Source organism: Cyclopterus lumpus, chromosome 10, assembly GCF_009769545.1.
Source record: "Cyclopterus lumpus isolate fCycLum1 chromosome 10, fCycLum1.pri, whole genome shotgun sequence".
In the NCBI taxonomy this organism is placed as follows: domain Eukaryota; kingdom Metazoa; phylum Chordata; class Actinopteri; order Perciformes; family Cyclopteridae; genus Cyclopterus; species Cyclopterus lumpus.
The window spans coordinates 9,217,616-9,239,154 of record NC_046975.1 but is presented as its reverse complement, the minus strand read 5'-3'; the positions used below and the strand labels follow the sequence as shown (position 1 = coordinate 9,239,154).

Genomic DNA, 21,539 nt, shown 5'->3' with positions numbered 1-21,539 from the left:
CTAATGAGGGTGAGTTTACACTGATTCAGAACCCGAAAGGTATAACATTTAAACGTTACAAATCCAAACCAGACGAGCTGGCAGTCATGGAAACAGTGATTTAGTCTAGGGCCCTGAGATTCCTTTGGGGTTATGTCTGATTCCTTCATGTCTGAGCAGCATTGTTGCCACCGACATGTTAGGAAAGAGGAGATGTTGCCATATAGCTGATTTGATTTTTGTGATATGTGTAAATTGCACCATTGGCTCTGCGTTTCTCTGTTTCAACATTACCCAGACAGACAGATAGACCGACACGCTGATGGAGCTGTTGGTCTAGCACACACATACAGTTTATACAGTAAATGAATGCACACACACACATGTCGACGCACACAAACATAACAGCTCAGATGCCCTGCACAGTCTGTGGAAGCCATTAAGACCACTAAGCTATGTCCAAGTGGTACTTCTGCCATGGAGTATATTTGGGGAGTTTGTGTGAATTTTAATATATTAACAGGTGCATTGCTGCTGGCACTCAAAGCAGAAATAAGTAGAGGTGTAAGACATGTATTTTTTATATTTGTTGAAATTCTCTTTACATCAACAACAATCAATAAACCAAATACTGGGGCTGCCACAGGACTAATACGCCTACCAATCTCCCTATCTCCCTGCCTGTCTGCACGCACGTACTCTGCCAGTGCACTCATAACAGAGTCTTCCAGACGCTGCAAACTCGACAGCTGTGAGTACCGACAGAAGCCATGTTTGCTGTTTACTTCTGGTAATCTTGGAGGAGTGGCTTTGGAGGGGGGCCTGAAAGAGAAGGGCTGTCAGTGCTGCCGATTTGACCACTTTCTCGCTAGATGTTGCAACTTTTGGAACTCGGGCTGCTAGTTAGTTTCAAGAGTTGGCAACACTTGATTGGATTTCTTTTTGGGTTGGATCATTTTTTTATCATTCTTGATTACTCAAAGAGCTTAAAGTAATAGTAGTAAAAGCTCATGCACACAATGTTTTGCTTACGAAAAAGTACAAAAGTAGGAGCATCAAAACATAATGAAACTACCAAAAGTACTTTGAAAGAATGGACCATTACATATTATATTATTGGATTGCAATCATTGATGCATTATCAATTTAATGTTGTAGCTGGTGATGGTGGGGATAATTTTAAACTACTTTAATTGTTGGGTAGCTTGTGAAATTCATTTATTGATTATATTTTGTCTCATCAATCTGAATCTGCCCAGTAACTAGTAACTTAAGTTATTAAATAAATGTAGTGGAGTAGACGTATAAAGTAGCGGAAATCAGAAATACTCAAGTAAAGTACAAGTACCTTCAACATTATGCTTTAGTACAATTTAGTTACTTTCTAACTCTGGGACTTAGACGGTTGAACTGTTTCTTTCTCAGAGGCCTTACAGTAGGATACATCACCACACCACAAGAGAACACACCCTCATTCTACCAGGCTTTATTCATCTCTGCTTCAGACCACATCACCCTCCGAGGTAGTTTATGAGAAATACAGATGTCTGGTCGACTGAAAATAAACAGAGGCAGCGCTGAGCCCAATTTGTCCTACATACATACCGTATCCCAGAAGATTCTTAATCAACCCTATCGCTAAGCAGCTGTACTCGAGACGAGAGCTCGACTGAGTTGCGCCTCATCTTTGAGGAAAATCTACCCCACAAAACATCCACAATCACGGCAAATATTCTCTTTTTCTCCGCCTTTCTCTGTGTTTATACGAGAGCTGTGCCTTTGAACAGCCCCATTGCTGTATCCCATTACACCCAGAGGGAAGAGCTGAGGGTTGGTATGGTGAGAAAGAAAGCAGACAAGGGCCCTGTGCATGATTCTAATCAATTCAGGCCTCCGCCGTAGCAAACGCTCTCTAATAACTTCTGGAGATGGATCCGACTTGCGAGGGAATGCAAACCAGATTGCTTAGGAAATTCCACAACGCTCTCTTTGCACCAAAAGCCCCTTTTTTGAAGGAATGTGCTCTAACATTTCCCCTCAGCTTGCTGCTCTCCCACACACACAGCTGCCCTTCAGAGAGCCAGGGCAGAAGAGCACAGGCCGCTGGAAAGGCAGAAAGGGAGCAGTCATGGAGATAGACCCTGCATGGGGTCTTACATATATAAACATGTCAGTGGTTGGGGCAAAGGAGAGAGCACACAGGAATGATGATGAAGAGACGGAGATTGAGGGGAAAATAAGAATACGTAGTCTAAATTGGGACTATAAAGAAGGAAAATACAGAGATAAGGAGAGGGCCGGTCAATCTGGGTGATGTGTGAGGAGAAAATGATGGAAGAATACAGGGGGTGTGAGCTGGAGGAACGAGGTGTTGGAGGAGGAGAAGAGACGTTGGACAGTGATGGATCGTCCGAGCAGTTTGGCAGGACCATCTATCAGGTGAGAAATAGGTGGTGAAAAGAAAAGTTCAGGTAAACATATGACATCACAATCACTACCAAGGACACCCTCGGAATTACAAAAAGATGCTGGAATTATGTCATATTCTTTGAAAATGATCTAAACTGATTTGGGAAGTTTGTTACACTTTGTGTGACCAGGTGTTTGAAAGAGTGGAGAACCACGAGCAGAGTAACTGCACCATTATGTCAATTTAGCTTACCCTATGTCTAAAAGGAGTTACTCTTAAACCCTATCAGCCAGTCAAGATATATTTCTTTTTTCCACCATATGACTTCATGTAATCTCCACTGAGGATCCAAGAACCCAGCACCCACACCCAGTCCTCGTCTCTCTGGAGGCCCTCAGGATTCAATATGACATTTCTTCAAGATCAGTGAAATAAATCCAAATGTTTCTCTGCAGAAAACTGCAGATCTATAAGTCTAAAGACCTAATCACTTATAAGCCTCGGGCACTATATGGTGAACCAGATGTTACTGACTTTTTACGACACTTTTGAGTGGATCACTGTTTGAAGATGATATTAGCGAGGATCATAATTATATGATTAACATCCCTGCAGAGAGGCCAAAAAGTCGTGTGCGGTACAGCATGTCCATGAGATAGTGTCTAGAGCAATCTGAAAAAGGGTCTTCATATCTGAAGTTCTAAGTCTGTGTTTCAGCGCTTGAGTTTTAGTTTTTAAAGCAGGGCCTCAACACATTCTTGGTGGGTTTAGCAGAAACTTCATCTATTTGGATTTCTCTGCCCGGTGTGCATGGCGGGAAAATGGGTCCAGAAAAGGAAAAGGGGGTAGGGCAGACTGGGGCCCACTGGTCCCTAGACATCCCTGTGTTGAATATGAAAATATATTATAACATAATGTGTTCAGTATGCAAGCTTGAAGGAAACCATATGAAAAGATCCCAGACAAAGAGCCTTCTGTGTTCCAACTGACCCTCCTCCCACCCTCATCCTTCGTCTGCTTGAGAAAGGGAGGGAGGGCAAGAGAAAGAGAGAGAGACAGAGAGAGAGAGAGGGGAGAGGTAAAAGGGGGAGGTGTGTGTGCAGAGTTGTAGGAACTGAAAAGGGGCATTACACACACTCGCTGCATCACACAGCCAGACCCACCGGAGTACAGGTGAGCAGCATGACTAAACCAACACGCACCAAACAGGAAGGAGTGCAGAATCCCTGGAATTGATCTGTCGCTGTGAAACTGTGATTGCTGCAGACTTTGTCACCTGCAGCCCATTATATTTGATCTGTCACGGGGTAAGACACTATCTTTGTTTGGAGAGGGAGAGAGAGTGAGGTGGGAATGCAGGCATCTGGAGCAGAAGAGGAGGGAAACGTTGAACGTCTTTGTTTGAGTGGATGACAAACATCTGGGGCCGCTGTTCTTTCCCCTCGGTGCAGGCTGCAGACTTGCGAAAGGGGGTTGGCTGGCTACATTAGCGCTGTGGTCACTGATATCCGACCCTATTGTCCTGACTGTGTGAAGCCTGCTGCGTAGCCAGGTTATAGAGTTAAACTGCACTGTGTAACATTAGATGGTGTATCCAATTAAAGACCTAGCTGGAGCTGTATTGACTTACATATATAAGTAATTGCTTCCTGTTAACACAACAGGTGAGGCCCATTAAATGCTGTACAGGGGGGCAACTGTAGGTTTTCTATAGCCACATGTTACCATAGATATATTCAGTAATGGTACCCCTTTAGTTTGCTGGGACTAAAGATGCTTTGAAACTGCATCAGAAGTCGTTTTGTCAAACGTCTCACTGCGACAGGAATAACAATGCTAAAAGTCAGTACACTCATTCCATAATTCCCGCAGTATTGATATTATTTGTACACATCTTACATTTTTAAAAGTGCTTGTACTTTCTCCCTTTGATGTCTAACAGTTTTCAGTTTATGACTGACTGTTTTAGAAGCTCCCCCCCTCCTCTCTTGGCACCAGATCATACACACCTACTTCAAGTATTTATCTTTGCCTCTTGAAGTTCCCCACCTGTGACTCCGCTGGGAAAAAAGTTTTCCTCTGCATGATTTATGACTGCACTTTGCAAGATCCCTAAAAGAGGAAAGGGAAACAGAGAAACTGAGATATTTGTAGACTTTTATTGAAGTCTGTATTCTTGCAGTGTGTGTTAGATGTCAGTCATCAGCCAGTGCAGGCTGAGGCATGTCGACTATCACAGCTTCCTGAAGAATTATGAACCTGGAATGCCAATCTCGTAGCGCTACCCAAAATTATTTTGGAGTGCTGCGAGGGCCCTTGAATGGTTCTTTGTCTGAGCAGGCGCGAGAGAGAGCAATGGGCCCTGCTAAAGCCTTTAGCATTCACGGCTGCATTATTTTTGCTTGCCAAACTGTAAGGGATCCAGGCAAAAAGGAAAGAGATAACAGACACACAGCAGCTCAAAGGGATTCAATCATAAAGGCTTGCCAGTCAATGTCGTGACCAGATGCCTCATTAAAAGCTGGGTAACACTTGCACATCTTACAGTAGGTGGAATGCACACTCACCTGACATCCACACATCTCACATACCTCAACACATGTGCGCCCAGAGCAACTGACGATGCACAGATGCCATACTTGAGGTTAACCTTTTGAAAAACTGATCTCAGCAACCACAAAGGCTATTTGAATAATGTTGTTGTTATAATAAAGGCAAACCATGTGTGCTTTTGTGTAAATATGAGTATATGTGTTACTGCTTAAGAGTAAATAAAGATGAAAGACAGTTCGCCTAGAAAAAAAAAGGACTTTCAGGATGATTATCTCTTTGAAGGATGCAGAGCAAAGGTCAAAAACACAGAGATCATAGCACAATATGGGACCAGTCTCTCTGCAAATTTTGACTTAGAAAAAGTAAAGCAGAACAAAGTTAGAGAGGTTTTAGTACAGATTGTGGGCATCTGTGCAATTTGAATTTTCTCATGTACAAAACCATATATTTCACTTGTATATTACTTATGGTGTTCAATACATCAAATACAGCAGTCTCTGTTGATTAGAAGAACAAACATTTTTTTTCAAAAAAACCCCCAAAGATAAGCAACATTTGTGACTGTAAGCGCTAAAGCTAGTCATGTTGCTGTGTTCTTTGGCTCATTTCTCGGTGATGCTTTGGTGCAGAAGAATTTTCTAAAGATGTTTAGAATCTGTGTTAAACCCTCTTGCTCTTTGCTATCTGGCTTTTTTTTGATAGCACCGAGCTACGGGTTGCTAGTTACGGAAACGTGCTAAGTGGGCTGACTCCTGACAAAATGATGATTATGATATTTTAATAATTCTTTCAGCTGGTGTTTGAGTTGTGTGGAAATGGCTTATTGATTATTGTAGCCCAAGTTCTCTTGTTTAATTTGATGTATGTTTTGCACAGTCTAACTATAATGTGTAAATCGGCCCCCAATTGGGGGCCATGGTTTTCAAAAGGTTAAAAGAGCCAAATGTGGTAATTAAATGTCTTTACTCTATATGTACACTGGGTGGCGCTGTTCTGGGGTCCTGTGCTCGCCTATATAATCAATTAGATCATTATTGACATCAGGTGTTGGACCCCGGAGAGGGAAAGGGTTTTGATCGTTTTCGCTGTAAGAGTGAGCTGCTTCCATCGCAATGTTGAACCAAGGACCAAGATTTAGTATCCCACGGCACAAACGAATAAACCCGCATTCAAATAACATTGAACGTGTCGGTGGATCCTGTCTGCAATCGAGGTGAACGCTGGGGTAATTGAGGTGGAAAGAACAGCCAGATCAATCTGGAGAAAAACACTTCTCAGTAGCCTAAGCAGGCTGGGCTCCTTTAACAATGTGAGTTATTAGGTGGCAGACATGCTGTCTACAAGCTGGCAATTGATGCAGATGTTTAAAAAAAATGTACAAGACAACGAGAGACAAATGATTGCAGTTTGGACCACTGCCAAAGCCATTTCTTTTCATCGAGGCATAACGCAGAGAGCGGTGGGATATATGCCGTCAGCGTATGGATCCATCATATATGTCGACTGCGATTACAGACTAAAGTGGCCCGTAGGCCGGACTGGAAAAGATACCCATGGCTCTAATCATGGAGGTCAATGAGAGGCACAGGAAAACTGTGTGAGGGTGGGAGCGGAGCTAAACAGGTGGGCGCTGTGGAATACCTTGTGAACTTCAAGGCCATTGGACGGTAGACTGTGGAAGACGAGGATTTCAGGATGTCTGTGTGTGTGTGTTTATTTTTTAGCGAAGTCTCCATCTCTGTTCATCATCTATTCTTTCTCTGGGAGTTAATAAATGTTTGCAGACTGGATCAAAGAGAAGTAGTCAAACCAGACATGTGCTCACCTCTATTCTCATGAGTACAGCAAACATGACATCTTGGAACCACAAAGACAACTTTGAATAAAAGAAATGTAGCAAGATGAGCTGCTAATTTAAAAAGACAATGTCAGTCTCCAAATGAGATCCAGAACCGAACACTTCTCGGGGAATCAAAGAGCTGTTGTCAGTGTGTCTAAACAATACCGGCCTTCATCTCTTCACACTTGACACGATCACGCCAGTAAACGAAAAGGGTTTTTTCTTGCTTTTGCAGGGAGGTGGGGCGGTGTTTTGTTTGGGTTGATTGTATTCAGGGGCCGAGGAGCCGTCCTCCTACTGACTGTCATGACTCAGCTGTCATGTCAGAGGGATGTGTTTCAACAAAACTCAATCTTCAAGGGATGCAAAGTTAATGGCGCTTGCACACCTTCAGAGAAGATGAATGCGAGCGTGGCTGCTATGCCTCCAAGGAATTTCAGAAGTAATGATTATGTGTGTAGCTCTCTCCACAGACCTCCCACTCCTGAGTGTTACAGTGGTGACTCACGAGCAAACACAAATGAAATCGTGATCAGCTTCAAGGAGAGACAAGTCTGATCTTGAAGGCTGTGCACACACTGGTTTATCATTACAAATGGTGTTAGTCGGTGCTATTAGCTTTAAAGTGGGAACACGACACTGCGGATCAAATACAATTCTTTATCCGATACGAAAAGAGGGAGGGATGCAAAAGATGTCACTATAGAACATTAAAATCATTTTTTGACAGGTTTATTAGACATTTCCGACCTTAAAACCGAAGTGAATTGTGACCTTCTTCCGTCTTTGGAGACAACACTGAGTTTATCACGTTCAGACTTACATAAAGGCGTCTCCTCATTTCTTTTTCCCCCTTCCTTAGCCTGACTGCAGTTAAAAGTCAGAGGGCTGATCTTTATCCTTGAAGACAGACAATTGTCATTGTCTAAAAAATGGACACGGGGTGAGAATATGGTTTTTGGAAGCAAACCAGTGTTCATTAAAAGTATTAGATGAGCCAAACTGAGTATATTAAAGTGTTATTCAAGCCACGTTTCTTTCACTTTGTCACCCACTCCAATCTGTAAATTATGCAGACTGCACAAAAGCCAGGTATTGTGGACCGCTTATATAGTTTGTATCCAGGTAAACTCGTGCCATTACAGAAAGGATTCTTGTTCCAGCTGTTTGCCAAAGCTGCGGTTTGTTTGTGGGTAGATGCACCATCCAGCTTTTGTCTTTGCAAATGTGACATTTAAATAACACAATTGACGAAAGGTTTGCATAACTGAATCTTAACCTGTATATTTCTCTTTCTTGTAGGTGGTTCTGGACAGAAAATGGACCCAGTGAGGAATACTGGATAAAGAACAGCCAGCTTTCATTCATTTATCTACAGCTGAAGCTTTGTTTCGCCAAACTAAAACAGTTTTTTACAAACCGGGGGAACACCAGAACACAGACATCAAATATTTTCTAAAAGCAACAAAACAAACAAAACCAAATGGAGCAGCTGCCAACAACAGAATTACTGCATTCATGAGTAATTCTTAGCTTGAGTGTGCTGATGCATTTCGGTATTAATCAAAACTACCACCAGAAGGAATAAGAACTATCCCACTCAATTGTGGTTTTGTGAATAAACAAAACAACATCTTTTATTATCCTACCTTCAGAGACCGAGTCTGGCTTTAATATATAAGAAATAACACAGAACACCAGAATAAAGAATCTTTAATTGAATACATTGGAGCTCTGAATACAAAGCCGTCTGTGGAATGACCTTTCCAGAGTGAAATGTTATTCCTCACATGCACCTAACAGCAGGAAGCTGCCATATACACAGTTCCCCTTCACGTCACTGTGGAGTTATGAACTCCAAGATAAAGGGCAGATCCTTTTCTAGCAAAGAAAAATAATCTGCGTGCTGAGATTGGGATGCAGACGAAAAGCATGTTTTGGTGACTGAAATAGCAGAAGGGGAAGAGCAACGTCTGGGAAAGAAGAACAAGGAGTATTGGAGAAATGCAAAGAGAGACGACTGGACTGTTTCTCAGCCAGAATTCCAGCAGAGCACAACAAACTTCTGCAATTTTCGTGGCAGTCGTTCATGGGAACTCATCCCAGGCACATCTGAGCTGACCCTCCTGGGAGGTCCTGTTTTATCCCACCCATTTTTTCGAGAATAATACTTCATGAAGACCAAAGTAAGAGCACACTTTTTTCCGTCACATTCTGGCTGTCTACAGGACAACATGTGGAAGGATTATTGCTAAAAGAGGAGCCACGACTGGAAGCAGCAACTTGGAAAGCTGAGCTCCTCCTCTCCTTTTTGTGTGTTTTCTTGTATTTCCAAACATATTCACTGCCTGCCAGTGAGGACTAAAACTTCCATCCGACAGTTTCCTCTTATCAGGAGGGAAGATTGAGCTCACTGGAACGAAACACTCACATATCCCCCTGTCGAGGGCTTTTGTTTCTGCTGTACACAGAAGCATTTTACTTTGAGTAGCGATGGAAATGGAGAAGGGACATACGTCTGTCAGGAGGGGAGTGAGCTGGAGTCCAGGAGGATTGAGAAAACCTCTCCAGGCAACACACAACACACACACTCCTGAGACAGAGTGCAATGCATCATGGAAAATGGCAGGATTCAACAAAGAACAGATGAGCCGGAAAACAAGTAAGTGTTTGTTTATCTGGCATTTGCTGTTCTTATTTGGGGACCCCGAGCAGCATCAAGGAAGGGTTGTTACTCTGTTACTTCATAACACAGAAATGTAGTTGTAAATGCGTTTGCATTGGGTTGTTTGTAGTGCTGCCTTAATGCTACAGTGAGGCTTTAACTGGCGTATATCATCATACCAGAAGACCTATAACTGAGGGGAGTAGATAGCAAATAGAGAAAACAGGCCCTGCCTCCTCAGTGCAACTTGACACAGTGAAGCTCTCCATGAAACATCTGTTTCCATGCCTTGAAAACACAAGCTGCCCCAACAGCAATGGAAATGCAATCATCGTTGCTAAAAGCCAGTCTGAATATACAACACAGCCACTGACAATATCGGGGAAACTTGTGGCAAAAGCTGTTCGGAAACATCTCGAGACGTTTCTTTTTACTGTCACAGCTGTCAACCCCCAGTAAGTAAGAAAAAAGACGAGTTCACGCTCTATAATAACACCAACAACATTAAGTCGTTAAATGGAAAAACATTGAAACAATACTTGGCTGGAAAGTTGGATAATTACCTCTGGGCTGTGACAAGCCTGTCAGATGTAGTTTTCAAAGACAGTGAAAAGACATTGTGCTGTGAGGAAGTTTAACAGGAAGGTCATGGCAATTAGATAACTGTCCCTGATAAAGATCTATAGCCTCTGCACCTCCAACACGGTTCCTATCACTCATTACTTACTAATTAGTTTCCTCAAATGGAGCACACACCACCAAAAACAACACAGAAACACAGTTAATTGTGGACTAAGCCTCTGCAGAGACCTTCTGTAACACACATAAGTAACAGTATAAGCAGCGGAGCTTGGTCTTTTATTCCCCCCACGGGATCCACTGAGAGTTTAAGTCACATTCAGTCGGGGAAGATCCCAGGACCCCTGTTAATCCTTGTCTTTCCATACCGCTTCACACATCACCCACGGGGGCCGGTTCTGTCATCCCACTCACCCCATAGCCATCGCCCGGAGAAAGATAACATCCGACAGGGTAATCTGACCTTTGATACACAAATGCAGGGTTGGCCCCCTGATTTAAATCCTCCGGCTGTGGGGGCAGTCTGCTCTCACCCACGCAGGGATTGAGGGGCCGGGACCGAGAGCAGAGGGATGAGTTATAGGACAGGGGGGTGTGGGCAGAGAGATGTGGAGGCTCTTGCATCATTGCCGAGGGCTGAGTTTTGTCTCTGCTGGAGGACAAGAAATTCCTATGTTGCCCTTGCAGGTTGTAGCTTAGGGCCCGGAGGGTTCAGGGAGGGCAGACTCTCGGTTGGGGAGAGTGCACAATGAACACACACTTACATGGTGATATCAGACTGACATGGAGGGCAGCAGAGGTCAGGTGCTGGATCTCTGGAGTCTCAGTAATCTAATCCATACACACATTGTATCGCTGGTATCCCCTTTCCACTTCAAAGACTACAACAAGGGTCAGACACTTCCCTGCCATCACAGGGATAAGCCGCTCAATGCTCGTCATTGATTGGATACTTCTCCTGAACTGTTAAAACAAAGTGCAGTCTATGAGCAACTGCTAAAACATCAATGCGTTCACAACAGAAGCCCTGAGCTCCTTTTCTTTCTCCGAGGCATGTCTCTGTTTTTATAATTAGCAGAAAACCCCGGAGGTGGGTGGTGATTCTAAAAAGTGAAACAGGGCTGGAGGCTGAATGACAGGCAGCACAGCCTCCAGCTACGGACCACCTCCCTCCCCGTCTGCCTGCCTGTGTGCCGGAGTGCAGAGAACGAGAAATCTGATCCCGTGTCTCGCTACAGAAAGGGGGTGTGAAGCTATCAGACGCAGTTATATTGAAAACTCGTGTGGGAGTACAACCAAACAGCGGAGCTCTGAATTTGAACATGAGAAAGGTAAGGGATCAGGCACTAAATCGAATCCAGCGAGATACATTAAACTTTCGGTTAACTTCAAGATACAGCAACCCGAGGAACAACTTGTGACTGGCTGCGTTGTGAAGAAATAGGACTTGTTAGAAGCAGTGTGTTGTTTTAGTGACTGCAGACATCGGCTACCGTCTATAAACTTTAGGGGATTTTTCCCCTCATAAAGCAAAAAGTTATAACCAAAGTCCATTTCACTTTTCTGTGTAATCTGTTCCTTGTGAAATCTGTTATATACGATGTAATTAAAAAAAAAACATCACATTAATCTCTGTTTATTTGTTAAATATTACAATTTGTATTAATTTACATATTACTGGATATTCCATGACTACGTAGTTGGCACCATTTAATCAGATAAACCAACGTTTTTAACAAACTACTATTAAATTCACTGAAAGACATGAAACGAAAAGTCCACATTTAATAAGCAGTATCACTTTTTAAAAATAATTTTGGTCATGATTTGAATCACTGAGGGGATTTGCACCTGCATGCGTGCTGCTTGATAACCAGTCTGGCTCCCACTAGAGGTAGATGTTTACAATGAGGGGTCTCTTCATTTCAAGCCTCACTGCTCTGAGGTGGACCTGGATTAGAAAACAATGAAATAACTAATACAAATGGGATCTGGGGCGGTATCCCACCCATATTGATAAAAGGCCCTGAGTATACAGTATCTGTGTGGTAGGTTCTCTGCTGCAGTCGATAAAGGAAGGTGATTTATGATCATGCCAATTTAAAGGACTGTGTGATCACACTTTCATCCTTATTATATTGCTGACACAAATATGTAAGGTGGTTAATATCTCAATTTTTAATAGCGTCACATTCTCTCTTCATCTGTCAGTGTCAGGTTGAGGGATTTACCATAGTTGATGCTGACATTGATGCATTTCCTTGCAGACTAAAATGTCAAAATGTCATAAATGTCTCCACCCCCACATCATTAAAGGGGGTAATTCGGTGCATCTAAATGCACTGCACATGTTCATCATCCAAATTGCCCCTAAAGTTCCCCTTTATATATTGAAATAATCATAAATAAACGTATGCTATTGAATTTGACATGGGTTTATGTCAAAGGAATTCATGGCTTACCTACAAAGAGATAAATCAATTACTGTGAGGGCAGACTGAAAGTCTGTAAAATCAATGACAGACGCATAATATTTTTTATTTTTTTTTGCTGGGAGACAGATCATGGTAGCTTTATTCTCTCTGCCAGGAAAAACTGCATGCAGAATTTGCTCTGTAGGAAAGCTTTACAAGTGATTGATTTATGCATAATTATTGGGATTGGCACATGATTAGATCAAATGATGTAGCTGTCTGGATCCGTCACCTTATTAATGGAGGAGAGAGTCTACGGCTGTGTTAGTGAGACGTTGAATATCTCCCACCAGTCAGCGTTACATAAATTAGATGAATAACGGGTGTCACCACAACCAGTTATTCTCCTTTAAAATGTCCATCAGCGAATCTATAACTGAAGGTTTTTATTCTGAAATGCAGCTATGATTTTCCTCTGGTGAACTTTAAAGCGTGCAGTCACTATATTTTAGATGGGAACACTTGATTGTATAGTATGTTTATAGACAGCAGTCGAAATATGTCATTTTTAGGAGACATAGATTGTAAAAAATGGTCTATTAAGGCTCTGAGCAGCAGTATTGCACACATTAACTACAGAGAGAAACCAAAGGCATGTTGGAAGCTCAGGCGGGGAGTTTTCTCAGCGGTGGAGGAATGCTCAGGGAGGGACTTCTGCACTTCCTCCTTCCTCCTGAAGTTCTTAAGCTAAAAAAACAAACTGTCAATTTTAACAGAGTCATGTTTTCAAGGCAATCAGCAAACCTGCAACATCAGTGTAAGACATGATTGACAACAATATATTTAGTACTGAGGGACACATTGACTAATTTAAAAAAAATGACTTTATTCAACAAGCTTATTAAAAGTTTTCCGTTGCCTACGTCTGTTCTTTGTCTAGAGCTCCACTCTGCTGAGTCAAGTCTCCACAAAGACTGATTTTTCTTGCTGGATTGGTTGTAATCAAAAGAACTGTAAAGAGCAATCAAAACCATATGTTGCTGAAACAATTATGTGGGGTTTTAAAGAGAATATTTAATCTAAGACTTGTTAAAAATTTGTCCTTGCTGGTCCTCTTTATTTGTACATAAAAGAGGTTTAGTGAGTTTTAATTAGGTGTTGAGGGAGTTGTCTTTGTTTGAACACTGAACAGTAGATGCAGCAAATTGCTAAGTCTCCCACATTTAGGGTCCCTTTTTATCGTTAATCAAACATCTCTGTTATGTCTCTCATTGATCAGGCTATTCACTGTCTCTTTCACTCCAGATCTGACCAGGAGTGCCAGTTTATCAGAGAAGGAGCTGAAGGAGGCTCGTGTCAGGAGTCAGATCATCGCTGCTCAGCTCACCGTCCCTTCCAACTCCAGCTCCAGAGGCGTACAGCTCTTCAACCGGCGCAAACAGAGGGTCAGCGCCTTCACGCTCGAAAGCTGTGGAGAGGGGTCAGGGGGGGACAGAGCTGGGAATGTAAAAACAGACCCTTCATCGAACAAACTAACATGGGCAGAGAGGAGCACTGAGGAAAAGGATAGAGCCCTGAACTTTAAGAATAGCGCTACCAAGCCACTCTCTTCACCACCTGGGAGGGTACATTCAGTAGGTGATATCATAGAGGAACCAGGTCAGGATTTTCAGAGGGGAGACTACATGGAGGACATTGTTATCCAAGAGAGACATTTCCTCCCTGTCAATGAGGAGCAGGAGGAAGAGGAAGAGGCAAGAGACAAAATCCATGAGGACAAAGTCAAGGATGAGATTCCCCCTGGAAGTAATAATACTGATCCAGTTCTGATGAGACATGACGAAGGGGAGGCTGACACTCATGGGGACCACACAGGGCCAGCTCCCCCCGGAAAGCTTCATAATGGCTGCCAGAGTATCTCTGGAACTGAGAGGGTGTCTGTGCACACATCCAAGCAGACAAGCACCATCATCAATCGAACTGCCAGGCCCTTTTTCTCGCCGCTGACAGTGCAGTCCCCAGAGGCGGTCAGCCCTGTCATGGAAATTCCCCCTCCTCCTTCCTATGCCACTCCTCCTCTCCCTGCTATCTCTGCCCCTAAACCATTGGTGTTCTCACCTCCCCCTCCGCCTCCGTCATATCCCACACCTCCTCTACCGGCCTTTACAAACCAACCTCCGCAGACCTACTACTCCAGTCCACCTCCGATGTCTCCTATTATGTCTCCTTCCTTTAATACACCACCCCAGTACCCAATGTCTTCTGTGTCTCAGTACCCACCCATGCCCCATTATGGCCCTCCCACAGCCCCAAAGCCCTCCACCTCTGTTCCTCAGCCTGCTGGAGAGAGTAAGCCAATAACACAAATCAAAACAGGAATACTTGAGGAGGGTGCTGCTAGAAGGGGAAATAGGAAGTCAATGTTCACATTCAAAGAGAAGACAGTGGTAGCTCCGAACCCTGAGCTGCTCTCTCTTGTGCAAGGTGTTGATGAAAGGAAGAAACATGGACATAGATCTGTGCCTGAGCCGGCATCCGAAGAAGAGTTGCTGGCGCTGGGGGCAGAGGCCTCCAATTTCCTAGCCAAGGAAGAGGACAGGGCAGAGGAGGCAAGAGCTCCAGAATGGGCTTCCTGCCTCAAGACCTCCAGGACCCGTCCAAGGGCAGAGCACAGGCCAGAGCAGACCCTCACCAATGTATCAGGAAAGGGGGCTGAGCTTTTTGTCAAGCGTCAGTCCAGGATGGAGAAATACGTAGTTGAGAAGCAAAATGCAGGACAAATTAGGTCTCCTTCTCCCACGATGTCTCTGCCACCATCTTGGGTGTACCCATCAAACATGCCCGGCAGGGTCAAGGCTATTGCTAAAAACTCCGACATGAGTGCTCAGCTTTCACAAAACCTAAAGACCCAACAATCAGTCCAAAAACCAAAGCAAAAGGCTGCAGCACCAGAGCCAATTCCAGAGGCCCCTCTTTTGGAAAATGGTTGCTCCAAGATAGAGATGGACCTGTCAAGGCACCAGCCCTACCAGCTTCCTGCTTCCCTCTTCATCTTTAACCCAGTCCAGGACCCCATTAGTACCCTACCCAGAGGAGCACCACAGTCAAAGAACCTGCTATCGTCCCAGTCTTTCTCTAGAAAGGCTTGCTTACCTAATAACCCTCCTTCTCACTTCAGTGCCCAGCCTATGTCTCCACAGCTGCCTCTCAGCCCCACAAGAGGAGGAGCGGAATGTCGTCCGGATCCAGCCTATGGGGAGCCGAGGATCAGCTCTTCTATGGCGGCTTTTTCTCCAGAGCGAGTGTCCTCTCCTCGGTCAGGGCTCCAGGCGCCAAGGCCCACGTTTTCTGCCAAGAAGGCAGGAATTGCGCCACAGGTGTGGAGACCCTCTCTGTACCATTTTTAGAAAATGTGTTAAAATCTGAGGGATGATTGGAAAACAAAGCTGTTTTTAGTAGGGCCTTCTTCTAGTTCTATCTCTTGTTTTGTAGGTATGCAATGATGTGGAATATTTGTATGTGTATCACATGTGTCAGAAAGCAATTGATTTATAAGAAACACAATAATTGCAGTAAGGGTGATACCTTGTTCGTTCTAAGTGGTGAACTAAGTGATTACACCTTAATTATTCAGTGAACTTATACTACAGTAAAAAACAAATAAACAGCAGTAATTAAATTAAAATGTGCCTTTATATAATCACATAAATTCCATACCCAAAGGCGCTCAGCACGTTAGCCTTAAAATACATCTATTTTCAGTAAGTTTGGAAATGTGATGAGAAACAACCTCACACTTTTTCCACTTTGTCTCCCAATTCTTTGGGCACCAGGGGATGCTGCTCCACAAAGCACTTTAACAGATGGTCTTTATGTCTTCAGGGTAATTTACTCTGCTTTCCAGCGTTTTCTACATAAATATATGTTGTGTAGTTGGATTCTTTGATGTTTCAAACTACAGGCTGCATACTAATTTGCATCACAAACCTACATATGTATTGTTTTCGTGACTTAAAGCAGTAATTTCAGAGGTATTTTTTCACAGGACATCATAAATCACTTTTGTTTTAGGACTACAGGGTTTATGTTTGTTTCTTTTCATAAACTTTGATTCACTGCTCTCTTCTGCTCTTCTCCTGTCTGTGGTGATTGCTTTTTGTGTCTTATAGTCTTTCCTTCTCTGATTAAAACTTTATTCTAACACTGCTGTGACCTCTTTCTCCTTTTTCTCATTTCCTAACTTCTTTCGAGCATTACTTTCCCCGTTTAGTGTTTGTTATTTCACTTTCCTGGCTTTCTTCCAATCACTGCAATCAACTCAACACACTAATAAAAGTAATGCCTTCATTAAATAGATCTATCTTGGAATATAGTACGTACGATTAAATTGAAATAGTCATTTCAGCTTGCCATTACAAGATATTTTACACTTTAATAAGAATTTGAATTATGTGTGTTGTTGTTATGTTATGTTAAAACCTGCCCCAGCTGTTTGTCTTATAGAGAAATGGTTTGATATTTGACCTTTTTTCCTTTCACAGATGCCTTTAACTTTTTAGATGTGACCAGTAATGTTAATCTTAAAAGACCATAACTTCTCAGGGATCTTAGCCTGGCATATTATCATCACCGGTGGAGATAGTTTTCTCTTAATTATTATATGCATAAGATAGAATGCTGCTCTGGCTTTAGTCGAGTAACTTCATATCCCCGTAAAGGTCAGCCACCTCAGGATGGCCAGATGAGGTATGTCTTTAGTGTCTCTCTCAGTAACCTGAGAGAGACACTAAAGACCGGGCCTATGTGTGCTGGCCGCCAGGCTTATTGAAGAAGGGAATACACAACGATGACCTAAATGCCACTGGGGCTGAGACTTAACACATAGATACTATTGTACCAAAACAAATTCACTTAGTCTAATTAAAATGTGTCTCATTGAATAGGGTTAGTGTCTGTTTCAATGTATAATATTGGTCTTTTGTAAGTTTATGCAGATCAAAATATCTTGTCATGGTATCAAAACCTTAGAATTAACATAATGAGGACATTTGTTTATTTTACATTATACTAACATCTCTATTATTTAGCAAGCTGTATTTCTTAAGTATGTTTCCAAGAGTCTAAAATACATTATTTGTCAACAGACACCAACAGATTCCTTCCTAGTTGAAACCCCCAGTGAGACTCCCACGCCAACCAGGACGCCCAGCCTCACCAGATGTTTCAGCAGCCCAGATGGCCCCGCTGCTGGGACCTGGACTCCCAGTCTCCAATCTAATCGGCCCTCCACCACCATCTTTAGCCGCTCAGTTATTTCCCCTGTATCCTCTTCCAGGGGTACAAGATGCCAATCCCCTATGGCCAGTCAGAATATCCAGTTATCCACAGTTACCTCCACTACAACATCAAGACCCTCTCAAACATCTACGGCCACCTCTCCACGCTCTCCTCCTTGGGGTTCAAGATGTCAATCCCCAATGGCTAGCCAGAATACCCAGTCCTCCAGCATCTCCTCCAATCCTGGTTTCAGACCATCCCAAATGTCTACGACTACTTCCCCTTGTTCTCCGCCTTGGGGTTCAAGATGCCAGTCCCCAGTGGTAGGCCAGCATACCCAGTCTTCCACCATTTCCTTTCTTCCTACTTCCAGACCAACCCAAACATCTACAGCCACATCTCCTGTCTCTCCTCCTTGGGGCTCACGTTCCCAGTCTCCTGCACTCTCTCAGACCAGTTTATCCTTCCAGGCAACTAAACCTCTGTACAGATCCTCTGTCACCTCTCCCGTTCTCCCACCCAAAGACAGTCGCTGCATGTCCCCCATTGCTAATAACCCAGACTCTAAAGCCAACCACCGCCTCCTGGCTAAGAACATCATCAATGCAGCCAAACGTAAAAACAGCCCCTCCCCCGGAGCACTGAGTGGTCACAGCCTCCCCATCTCACCCCTGGGAAATTCCCATCATGGTTACGACTGTCACAAACCACCCATCAGCCCGTTCCAGTCGCGGGCATTTGGTGCCCAGTCCCCTACATTCACCAGCCCTCCTCCAACCCCAACGCAGAGGATCTGCTCCCCTGTGAGGCTCTACAACACTCGCTCCCTCACCGACTCTGATGCCTCTGTTGAGTCGGAAGACTCGGGCCTCCGATCGCCCGGCTCGCACTCCTACAACAACTGTCCCCGTGGCTGGGGCAGTAGCCTGAGGGTGAAGAGAAACCCCGTCTCCACGGACCTGTGAGGGTGTTACAGGAAGGCAACCAAAGCAGGATTTCAGTTTTTATAGACTTTTGGGGCATTGGATCAACCAGTTAAAGAGTTCCTGATGGCATTTCATCAGATTAAGAGAAGATGCCTTTCTGTAATGAATCCTGAATCCTGGACAATGGTAAATGTTGTATCAAGGTTGTAATAGTATTTTATATGACTGATAGTAAGGACTGACAAGAACAAGCTTTAACATAATGCAGTTGCTGTGGCTTGTACGCTTTCTTAATACCAAAAAGACTCAAAATACAGGAACCAAAGATATTTGAATTCACTTCAGTTATCGTTATACTTCCTACACCTGCACAACAAATATACACCCCTGTTCAAGTTCAATGGTGTTTAAGTTAATCTGTTTAAAATGTTATCAGTGAATAATAAGTGTGTTTGCTGGTCTGATGCAAGTTAAAATGGGAAGAGACTTTAAAAGAAGGGTATAAAAGAGACATATTGAATGAGTAATGTGTAAATATATAGCTCATTGGACTTTACAGTACTTTGTTTAAGGCATTCTCTTTGCATTAATAAAGGATGACATTTACCTATACAGTAAATAATGATTTATATTATATTGGGTAAAATGAGTTTCCATAATGTTTCCATGACAGAAGCACAGTGGTAGGTGGGACACATGCTATTCACATTATCATACAGGGTCAGAGTATTCACCACAGTTAATTATCTATTTTAATCTATTTGAAATAAATCATGTGCATAATTATACCAGTGCGATAATTAAAACAATAAACTGTGTTTGTTATGTATGTTATATGTTGCTATATGTACTGCATTTGCTAAAATGAATGTAAGCTGTACAGACAGATTGACAGAGAATGACGAGGATTTGAAGATATGAAGAGATGAGGAGATAAGGAGAGGAGATGAGGAGTTAAGTGGAGGTTGGATGAGGCATTGACGCACCTGTTTAATCAAACGCTGTTTCCATGATTCCGGTGGAGATTTTAAAGGGTTTTTTGCTAATGTTTAAACATTGCCGATGAACAATACGATGAACAAATATTAGCTGTCAACAAAGCAAATGTAATGGAATATTGATTGTAATATTCATATTGGAGATTTACGTTTGTTTCGCTTGAGCAGACCACCTGTAATATCTTCCATGAGAAACAAATGATCATATTTTGTGCTTGTACTTATTGTACAAAGGGACCCTTTGGTTGAATGAGGTTCAGGAGCAAATGCGTATGTCAAGAAGGTACAACAAAACGTTGTTAAAAGGAAGGTTAGAAGTATGTTGTATGTTGTGTCATAATAATCTAAGTGTTTGTGAGAAAGGATAAGAGCAATGGGTTGTATTTTAAATACATACATATCTCTTTTTAATACATTCTCTTTGACTTCTGAAGTTTCTTTTTTTATACTTGATTTGCACTTATGTTAATTCCATTTTAATGGCTCAATTGGCATTGTTTAAAAACTTGATTTGCTCGAATGTGTCATTAAAAAATAGAACCAGCAAATAAATAACAATGAGCACATTCTTGCGCAAATACATTTTTGTTTACATGATGGTGGCAATTATAGCTGTAAACCCGACTGCTGACTTCAAACCACATCTGGCTTTCTTTTCAAACCATTCACATCTCGCCCAGAACTGTACCAGCACACACAACAGACCATTCCTTCATTACCTGACGTGAAAGTCAAAGGCATAAGCCCATTTCTAAATATTTACTCCTGTGTGTCTTTTGAGTGACAGGGACACCTGCTACATGGTGACCTCACCTGACACCTTCAGCAGGATCAAGCTTATCACTGTCATGGATTGGTGTCAACCTGGGTCACCTCTGGAGAAAACTAAACACCGCTGACGCCCTCAAACACCCAAAAATAATCATTGTATTTTTTCTTTTGTGAGATGGGGGTGGGTAGTTTCTTTTTCTTTTTCAATACAGCATTCTTTTCTCTCATTTTAAAACTGTATGATGTCTGAAAATCAATGCATAATAAAAAATTAACTGCAAACATTTTTATTTTTGTATACATTTTGTATGTATTCCATAACACCTTGGACTGAAAACTGAGTAGAAATGTCCTTTTCTAAATATACAGTACCAAAATGAAACATTATGTGGCTCATCTCATGGAATGCACATCATTTCATATACAACACATATCTCTACACATTTATACTCTTGAATTAGTCTTTTGCTGATCTAATTAATTCATCCCCATTGTAGACGAGGAGAAATTAAAGTAATTTAGGACTGCAGTAGATTTAGGACTGCAGTAATCCTGTACAGAGCCACACAAGGATTCCTATTTCATCTGGTCCTTACATAACCCAACAGCCATTCTCCATTAACACTGTCTGGTAGTGGAATTGATATATTTTGATGCAGTTTAGTAGTTGGATTGAGATATTATAAATTCTCTATTTTCAGTCACTTTGATTTATTTAACTACAACATAATTAGTAGATGCCTTACATATGTAATGGCTCACCCACCACATTTGAGGACATATTTCTTTGGTTTTATGCTTCACTGTCAGTGCAACACACCACACATTCCAGGTGATAGTTAAGTGGCTGCAATGTCCCTTCCAGCAGCTCCTCAGGGTGAAAAGAAAACTAAATTCACATTCATCGCAGGTTCATAGACTGCCATCTGTAGGACTCCAGACAGAAGTTCAAATGAGGCAACACTGTTTGACCGGATTGTGTACATGCAACTGTTTCTCAACATAAACATTTGATATATATTCTCTCATGGTCTCCATTACTTACAAGAATTCATCATTGTTTTAAAAATGAAGCCAAAATATACTATGACAAAAATGTAAGATATAATTTCACTCCTTATCAAAGG

The 21,539-nt window shown here is 42.5% G+C and overlaps 1 protein-coding gene across 1 annotated transcript; it reads left to right on the top strand.

Moving 5' to 3' along the window:
• The first annotated feature begins 3,621 nt into the window (after positions 1-3,621).
• LOC117737876 (mucin-5AC) lies at positions 3,622-20,691 on the top strand. The gene is made up of 4 exons (XM_034544106.1): positions 3,622-3,696; positions 8,085-9,444; positions 13,746-15,817; positions 17,585-20,691. Exons 2-4 carry the CDS (start codon positions 9,276-9,278, stop codon positions 18,680-18,682), a joined length of 3,339 nt encoding a protein of 1,112 aa, XP_034399997.1. The 5' UTR covers positions 3,622-3,696; positions 8,085-9,275; the 3' UTR covers positions 18,683-20,691.
• Positions 20,692-21,539: the final 848 nt, after the last annotated feature.